The 9,888-nt window shown below is 39.8% G+C and overlaps 1 protein-coding gene across 1 annotated transcript; it reads right to left on the reverse strand.

The window, feature by feature from the left end:
* Positions 1–7,986: 7,986 nt before the first annotated feature.
* LOC118855336 (small integral membrane protein 1-like) lies at positions 7,987–8,217 on the reverse strand. The gene has a single exon (XM_036765409.1). It carries the CDS (start codon positions 8,215–8,217, stop codon positions 7,987–7,989), a length of 231 nt encoding a protein of 76 aa, XP_036621304.1.
* Positions 8,218–9,888: the final 1,671 nt, after the last annotated feature.

Here is a 9,888-nt window from a genome sequence, read left to right on the forward strand (position 1 = left end):
TTTGTAAACAAAGCAGAATTGAAGTACCTCAAAAGAAATGTGAGATACACGGATTTAGAGAATTCCCCGCACCAAATATTCACAAGGACTATTTGTGCCTGACCTGTGGTAGAGCATTCTGAGCTCGTATGGATCTCATCAGCCACCATCAGACACACTAACTTTACTCTAACATAGTGATCTCATTCTGCTCCTCTTAGAGAATGAAGGACTACCAACCATCTAAATGGACAAGCTGTGTTACCCTGGACAAGTCACTTAACTTCTGTTTATTTCAGTTTCTTCATATGTAAAATAAGGATAATACTAATAGTTACCTTACAGAGTTGTTAGGATCAAATGAAATAATATTTGTAAAAGCCTTTACAGTAGTGTCTGGGCACACAGTAGTTACTATATAAATACTTCCTTTCCTTTCCCTTCCAGACTCCAGGTCCGACACCCTATCCATTGTACCATCTAGCTATTTCTAATTTGAAAAAAAAATCACTTCACTTATGTTATCTCATTTGATATTCACAACCACTCTGTGATATCCAGAAGAGTTAACCAATTCACAGCTCCACCAAGAGCATATATGTTCCTCTCATCCCCAAACCCTCCAACTTTGATTTTTGTCATCTTCGAGATTTTCCTTCACACCTTGCAAATTGACAGAGTTTTAATTTAATGGTACCATTGTTGTAACCTTTAGGTTTTGGAAGGAAACTTTGGGCCATTAAGATCTCAGATATCTGGCCTTGGCTGGAAGCTAAAAACTGTGAATACTCATTCAACCTGGTTAAGCAGCAGCTTCTAGCTTTGTGACCATTAGACTTTGAAATCATAGCATTGGTTTCTTCCAAACAGTTGCTAGAAGATAAAACTATGGAGGTAAGATGTTTGCCTACTGACAGGTAGATTCTGGAGTTGGTATGGTAGACAGTTTGCCTAGAGGATGCTAGAGTGTAAAAATACAAAAGAAAATGGGAGGAGGGGTGGTGGTGGTGGTGGTGAAAGCAGTCCAGCAAAATTTACCAACATATCAACTGAATCTGACATAACACCCAATGTTTCATACCTTTACTCCTCTAGCTGTGAAAAGAAGGGAGCAAGGTACAGTTTCTTATCTCTTGAGGGTCAAGCTTGATCATTATTTTACCATATTGTTTCTTGTTGTGGTTATTCTTCTATTTAGCTTGTTCGTAGTAGGCAGATGGTGTAGTTATTTTTGGAATCTAAAATTGTAAATGTGCATGTCAGCCAGTTGGCTTGGTAACCACTGGATTCAGGAGATGTGGTTGTGGGTGGTTGGACTGGTAATTGCTGGAGACAAGTGCTGTAGGATTAGGCACTCTATTCAGTAACTGCAAAATGCTGTAGCTATGGGAACAGTTGGTTGGTGAGGCAATTCTGAAGACTGGAACAAAGGGAAAGAGAGGAAGAAGAGTCCCTAGTAACGTTTAGAATCGAGAAGAAACAACAAATACCTTTCACAATCATGATTAGTGGATGAATTCTTAATCAAACAAGGCACACAAGTAATAATAATAATCATTTGAAATTAAAAATCTCTTACATAAGAATTCATGCATTTGGGACAATTAGGGGAAAAAATCTTCATATCAAAAACAAAGGGTCTGATATCCAAGACATATAGACAAGTAACTGAAATATAGAATACGCACACACCATTCCCCAATAGATAAGTGATGAGACACTATGAACAAAGTGTTCCCCAAAGTAGAATTGTAAACTATTAATTACCATATGAAAGATAGAATAGATTATGCCAAATCACTTAATAATAAGAGAAATGCAAATCAATTACCTCACAGCCAAGAAATTGACAAGGATGAAAAAGATAGAAATAGTGATGTAGGTGTAGTGAAAAGATAAAAATACTAATACATTGTTGGTAGAACTAGTCCAAAAGGTTTGGATACAATTTAGAATTGTATGAAGTGAATGATTAAAATATCCGTATCCTTTAACCCAGATAGCCATTTGCTAAGCATCTACCCCCGAAGAAAGGAATGGCAAAATCCCCACATACACCAAAACATTTATAGCACCTCTTTTTGTAGCAGCAAACAACAGGAAATAATAGATTCTCATCAGTTGTAGAATGTCTAAATAAATTGCTGCACATGAATGTGACTGAAATATTATTGTGCTCTAAGAAATAACACATTGGTAAAACTTATACACATTCACGCAAAGTAAAGTACACAGAATCAGGGAATCTATATATTCAATGGCTACAATGATGTGAATGAAAGAACATCAAAACTAAATGCTATGGAATTAGAATGACTAAGGTTGGCACCTAAGAATAACTATGAGAAGATACTTCTGCCTGTTTCTTTGCAGAGTTGGGGGATTACAGGTATGGAACGTTACAGGTGATGTTAGCCTTTTTCCATATTGGAGTTTTGCTGAACTGCAACCCCCCCCCCCATACACATGCTTCTTTATTCTTCATTTTAAGGCAGAACTCTCTAGGCAAGACAGGAAGAATACACTGGAAAATGTAGGCAATGCAAAAACAAAGGAAATTTAATTTTTTAAAAAAATTCAAAGAATAGAGAGTGATAAAGAAGTTGGTATTCTTGCCAAGCCTAAATCTACCATTTATGCTCTTAATCCTACCCCTTCCCATTTTCTCTAGGTTAGATTAGATCAGAAACATCAAATTTGATCAAAAAGTAGCTGAGAAATGTTTAATGAAATAAATAAAAATACTATGGAAGACAGATACTGTTGATTTGTCGTTTTCCAAGTCAATATAGTATTCACAGGGATGCCTTTATATTTGAGTTTAACACGACTGGACTGAATGATTAAGGTTCAAATAATGGATAAGAGCATGATACTCTGACTTCTTCCAAAGGTCCTAATGTTTTAGACAGACTTAAGGAAAAGGAATGGAGTCTTGCTTATAGAACTGCAGGTTTGGGGAAGATCCTACTTGGGAACAAGGTGGTCTTCCCAGCACGCAGGAGAGCTCACTACCTATTTCTCCTATGCATAAGACCAGCTCAGCTTAGATTTCATATTTGGAATACAAAAATCAACTGGACCAGATTACATTCCTTCTTTATCTTGATGACATTATAGAAGCTCAACACCTTCATCTTTTTAATATGAAGAAACTACTGTTGCCTCAACAAAAATGCATAATGGTATTACTGCACTCTGGGGTTACAGCAATTGATTCTTGAATTCTTGACAACCCTTTGATTTTGTGATTGTTTTCAATTTTACTGTCTAGCAGGCCCTTCTGCAAGTATCTAGAAGTTAACTTTTTAAAATATTTGTTCTAATAATAACCAATGAAGGAGAGATTAGCATAACATTTAAACTGTACAGTTACAGAAGGGGAAGAAGTTCTATTTAAAAGGAAACTTCTTATTATGTAGAGACTCAGACTAATCTGTTGATTTTAAATTGATTCACATTCTAAAGAGACAATAAAAAAAACAATTATGTATCTATAAGTTCTATATGGTACAAATGGAGGTAATCTTAGAGGGAAGGCGCAAGCATTAAGGGATCTGAAAATGCTTCTTATAGAAGAGGTTTTTGCTGACTCTTAAAGGGAAGTGAGGAGGGAGAGGTAAGGGAGAGCATTCCAGGCATGGAGAAAAATGAATAAAAATGCACAAAATGGGGCAATAGTGTCTTTTGCAAAGAGAAAAAAGGCTGGTGTCACTGTATCATATAGTACGTGGAGGGATATGATGTGTAAAAAAGACTAAAAAGGTAGGAAGGGACTAGGTTATGAAAGGCTTTAAAAGACAAACAGAATAATTTATATCTGATCCTTAAAGGTGATAGCTGGAGGAGTTGTTGTTCAGTCATTTCTCTGATCACAGCTGACTCTTTGTGACCTCATTTGGGGTTTTCTTGGCAAAGATACTGAAATGGTTTGCCATTTCCTTCTCCAACTCATTTTACAGATGAGGAAACTGAGGCAAGCAGGGTTAAGCGACTTGTCCAGGATCACACAGCCAGTAAGTTTCTGAGGCTAGATTTGAACTCAGGAAAATAAGTGTTCCTCACTCCAGGCTGGGTGCTCTATCCACTGGGTCAGCTAGCTGCCCTGCTGCTGCTGGAGGAGTGATATGGTTAAACTTGTGCATCAGGAAGATCACTTGAAGCTGAGCAGTGTTGCAGTGAAAGTGGACTGGAGTGGGGAGCAACTTGAAGCTGATTAGAAGGATATTCCAATAGTCCAAGTATGAAGCAAAGAGGATCTACACCATGGTAGGATGGAAGGGGGTCATAGATATGAGATGTTGTGAAGGTAGAATTGAACCACGGCCATAGATCGAATATAGAGAATGCGACAGAGTGAGGCCTTGAGGATGCCACCTAGGCTGTGAACCTGGGTGAGGTAGGGGAGGGGAGGTGAACTGGGTTCAGTGTTGGACATGTTGAGTTTAAGAAGTCTATGGGACATTCGATTCAAGATGTCCAAGAAGCAGCTGGAGATGAGAGACTGGAGTCAGTAGGTCTGCAGAGACCTGATAATTGAATCCATGGGACCTGAAGTGAACAAAATGGTATAAAAGAAGAGAGAGGGGAAAAAAGAGATCTAGGACAGTGCCTTGCAGGACACTCACAGTTAGAGCCTAGCAGGTATGACCTGAACAAGCAGTCAGCCAAGGAGACCGAGGGGAAGGAGTCAAAAAATGAAAGAACCAGGCAAGAACAGGGCTGCAAAGAGTAACAGATAAGAGAGTACCAAGAAGAGGGTAATTTATACTGTCAAAGGCTGCATAAAAGTCAAGAAGGATGAGGACTGAGAAAGGGTCATTAGATCTGGCAATTAAGATATAAGTAACTACCAAAGGAGCAGTTTTAGTTAAATGATAAGGATGGAAACCAGGCTGCAGAAACTTAAGAGTGAGAGACGACTATTGTAGATAGCCTTCTTAAGGAAGTCAGGCATAAAAGGGAAGAGACATAGAAGATGATATCAGAAATTGGCAAATCTGGCGAGGGCTTTTTGAGGATGAGAGAGACGGAGCATATTTGTAAGCCTCAAAGTGCTATATAAACGCTAGTGATAGTAATAAAATAATAATAATAGTTGTTACTATTTTTGGTGTTGTCATAACAGGGAACACTTGAGCAAGGTGAATGAATGGAAAGAGTTAAACAAAATGTCACACACAGAAGAAATACATGCGGCTGGGACATATACATATACTGGTAACTCATATCTCCAATACTACAGAGCCACTGATATCTTCTGGTGATATTACTGAACTGCTCCCACTGAACCTAATCCCTACTGGTCTCAGGTGGCTGGCATATAATTTCTGCCAAATTTCTAATCCCCGTTGGAAATACCACAGCATTTAGTCTCTGCCAGGCATTACATTACTAATCTCATGTATCCATTTATGACTGCAAATCTAATGGGCATGAAATTGTAGAAATTACGTCACCATCAAGCCCTGGAATGGCTCCTTGGTACTTGTTATTTTGTGCATTTTATTAGAAAGGACTGTAAAATAGCCACTTAGACACTTTACCTCTTCAGTATGCAAAAGTAAATAAATTGTAATATAGGAAATCTTTTGTTTTAATATAAGAACAAGCCTGTCCGATTCCTGCTGTACATTATTAAAATGTTTTACTCACCAAAAAAAATGAGCCAACAATATAGCAAGAGAAAAGGATAACCAATCAACAGACAGTTCATGTGCTCCGTTGGCATCTACTCAATGTCAAAAGATACAGATGTTCTGGTGAGCCCCAAGTGAAGGACTTATTGAAGGACATGAACTAGAATTGTGTAAGATGGATAGAAATTGATCTGTATTTTACATCATTTGAAGGAATAACCACATCAGTTAGATTTCAGGTCAAGGTATTTAGTAAACACTGTGTACAGCTAGAGACACTGATATGAATACTATGCTTGTCAAAGTTTCTTCATTAATCAACTCTTACTAATATGTATACATGCAGTTAAGCTTTCATAAGCACGTGGGAATGGATGAAAAAGCATTTATTAAATGTTTACAATGTGCAAAAAGCACTGTGTTAAATATGGGTGACACAAATTGAAAAGTAAGACACTCCACTCACAAAGAGCTCACATTCTAATTAGGAAGATAACACATAGCTTTCTGCTACCAGTCAGGCAGAAAGGCCTTCTGGGTGCAGTGGCAACAACAGTGAAAATATGTCATCTTTAGTGTAATTTCAAGCCTAGTGATGTCATAGTAGTGTGCTCAGAAACCCCAAGTGTGGTGAAATTCTGCCCCAATCACATTTTCCTGGCTCCTTTGAACAAATTGTATTGGAACTTATTACATTTACATAGCACTTCATTTTAAAAAATTATTTTATTCTGAACTTAAGAAATAAAACAAGCATTTCCATAACATAGTAGAATAGGAAAAAAAGATGATTGTACAGGAAATTGCAAATCTACTATGTACAAGTTGCTACTCTTTTTAAATATATAATAAAGCCATCATGTAATTTTTTTTTCATTTTTTTTCTTCCCCTTCCCCTTCCCCTAGAGATGGCTACCATTAGACACACACACACACTCACACACACACACACACACACACACACACACGAGTGTGCATATGTGTAAAACCATTCTATACATACTTCTATTTATCAGTTCTTTCCCTGGACACAGATAGCATCTTCTTTCATATGTCCCTTGCAGTTAGTTAATTTGGGTTTTTTTAATAGTCAAAAAGACTTAGTCACTCAACATTGTTCTTTTTTTTCTCCTTAAGAAATTGTATATTTTTGATGATCCAAGCTATTTCCAAACACACAAAACCATAGTTGTTTTAACTTTTTTTTCCCCATTGACACTTTCTCCCTGTCACCCTCCCCCAACTGAAAAAGAAACATTTGTCATAAATATGCGCATTCAAGCAAAATAAATTTCCACATTGGCCATGTGAAAAATGTACATCTCATTCTGTATCTTGAGTCCATCTCCTTTCTTTTCAAGTTATTTACTATTTTATTTTTCCCCCATTACAAGCAAATTTTTTTTTGAGGTCAAACAAGTAGCTGTTTATTAGAATCCTTCCAGTCTCGGGCTTTTTTTCTTCTTCTTTTCTATTATATTATTTTCTGCCTTTCTGGAAAGGCACAAGAAGGGGGTGGGGCATAGAGGCTGGGGCTCAACCCCCAGAACGCCCCAGTCCTTCATGGCTCAGCCTCTGGGGTAAGGTCAGGGCTCAGGAGGGAAGGCTCCTCAGGATGGAGGCTGCTTTCTCCTGGCTCCCAGAGTCCTTGTGGCTGGCACCTGTGACTAGGGGCCATCAGAAACATCAGGCCCCCAATTCAGATTCATTGGGGTTTTCTTCCTTCAGGGCAGGCCAGGAGCTAGAATTCCCTGGGACTGAGCGCAGCAACTGAGGGCAAATCTAGGGGAGGGGGCAAAAGAATAACTTTAAGGGGATACCTCTTATAAGGCTCCAGAGCTGAAAGGCTGAGACCAGCCCCCACCCCCAAGACAGACAGACAGACAGACAGACAGACAGACAGACACACACACACACACACACACACACACACAGGGCCAGTGACACAGCTGTGGGCCTGTGAGCTTGGGGAGGACCCTGGAGCTTCAACAACAGGAGCTAGGGGGTAAGGCTATAAATTTCTCTGCTGACCCCCAGGGACCATGGGAAATTTTTGGCTTTGCTGGGATTCCATGTTAGATCACCTGTCTTTCTGTGTTGTATGTCTGTCTGTGCCTCCATGTATAGCTATCTCTACTTCTCCCAATATCTGTTTCAATGTGTGCCTGTATGTGTGTCTGTCACTCTAGGTATATGTCTCTCTTACTGAAAAGAGACTCAGTGTGTGTGTGTGTGTGTGTGTGTGTGTGTGTGTGTGCCCACCCCCAGGGGCCAGCCTGCCATGATGGTCTGAGCCAGGAAGTAAGAGGTCTCTGGGTAGGTGGAGGGCTCCTCAAAAAGGTGTCCGTCCAGCAGGCTCAGATAGGCACTATTTGCATTTGTGGATGTAGTAGCCGGTGACATAGCTGATGATGAAGACGACCCAGAACAGAACGATTCCACCTGCCACCTTCATGGCGATGCCCAGCTTCCCAGTGCATAGTTTGGTGCAGATCCGCTCACAGTCCACGCCTCCCGAAGCCGACACATTCATGCTGACCTCATCCTGGCTGTTGTTCCATCTGTTGTACTGGACGCTGCTCTCCTGGAGTTCCATCATTCAAAGGTGGGAGTGAGAGACCTTAGGGTCGCAGGTCTCAAGGTCTGTGGGTCTGCTGCTCCGGTAGACGAAGTCCCCCAACGGAACCTTGCGTTCTTCTCGGTCTTAGGAGAGGTGCTGGGTGCAGAGGTGTTGCCCCCGACTCTCACCTGCAGCTCCCCACCTGTCTCCCAGCTCCCCGGCTCTGGGCCAAGATGTGTCTGGGATGAAAAGTCCGTCTGTTTCTGGCCTTTGGCAGAAGTTGGTGTGGGGCGTCTGACCACAAGCAAAATTTTTTAATATTAGTTTTTAAAACTCTGAATTCCAACTTCTCTCCCTTCTTCCCTCCCCCACTACACCCCCACTGAGAAGGCAAGCAATTCAATATAGGTTATACATGTGTAGTCATGCAAAACATTTCCGTAACAGTCAAAGAAAGCATAGACCAAAAAAAAAAAACACCTCAATAAAAATAAAAAGCTTAAAATGTATGCTTTGATCTGTGTTCAGGCACCATCAGTTCTTTCTCTGGGGATGGATAGCATTAATTTTTAGTGTTCAACATTCACTTCCTTAAGATTTTGAGTTCTAAATTCCACCCCCCATCCTTCCTCCCCTACCTTCTCCCAAGGTGGCATGCAATCTGATACAGACTTTACATTCAGCACTGTTCTTAATATTGTTGTTGCATACAGCATTTTTATGGTTCTTCTCATTTTGCTCTTCACTATTTTGTGCAAGTCTATCCATGTTTTAGGTTCATAAAGCGCTATACTTCTGTTATCTCATTTAAGCCTCACAACCATCCTATGAGATGGGTGCTATTATTATCCCCATTTTAAAGAAGAGGAAACAAGCTGAGAGAGCTACCCAGGATGACATAGCTACTAAGTAGCCAATGTGGAATTTGAACTCAGGTCTTCCTAATTCCCAAAATCCAACAATTATTGTCTTTTGGGCTCTGCTGCTAGCTTCTCTTATTGGTGTTCTGTGAAGTCATACAAAAGGTATGATATCCTTTTGTTTTGAACAAGTCCAACACTGGATGGGGCTAAGTACAGTCTCCAGCCCTTTATTTCATGACTAATTGGCCACAGTGCTATTCATAGAACTTAGGAGCATAGATCAAGAGGTGGGAGGGACCTCAATTTATAGATAAGGAACCTGAAGCACACGGGGGATTAAGGGACCACAGGTTATATCACAGGTGAGATATGAACCCAAACATCCACAAGGTCTAAAAAGCCACTATCGCTGCTTTCGTACAGTCCCTGCATCTTCACTTACTGCAAATGTAATTACACCAGCAGTTAACTTGTCTCTGACATGATTTATTCCCTGAACACAAGAAACTGCTTCAGCATTACAACAATAATTCATTAATGTAGCAAGGCTATTAATTTACCATTGCAATTATTGGTACAACATATTATCACACAATGTAGTGGAAAGGGCACTTACCGAAAATCCAGTCTTCCAGTTGTATGCAAAATCTGCCTTCTTTGGGACATGTGACAGTGGGCAAGTTAACACCTTTCTGCTTACAAGGTAACTAAGTCTTTTGTCTTGATTAATTTGAGAAGTGATCTTTATCCCACACAGAAGGAACCTATAAAACTCTATGATTTCTTAAAATGAATAGGGGTTTCATGTAATTTACCCAATTTTAACACATATACCAATGAAGAAGTT

The sequence above is a fragment of the Trichosurus vulpecula genome, chromosome 6 (genome assembly GCF_011100635.1).
Source record: "Trichosurus vulpecula isolate mTriVul1 chromosome 6, mTriVul1.pri, whole genome shotgun sequence".
Classification (NCBI taxonomy): Eukaryota; Metazoa; Chordata; class Mammalia; order Diprotodontia; family Phalangeridae; genus Trichosurus; species Trichosurus vulpecula.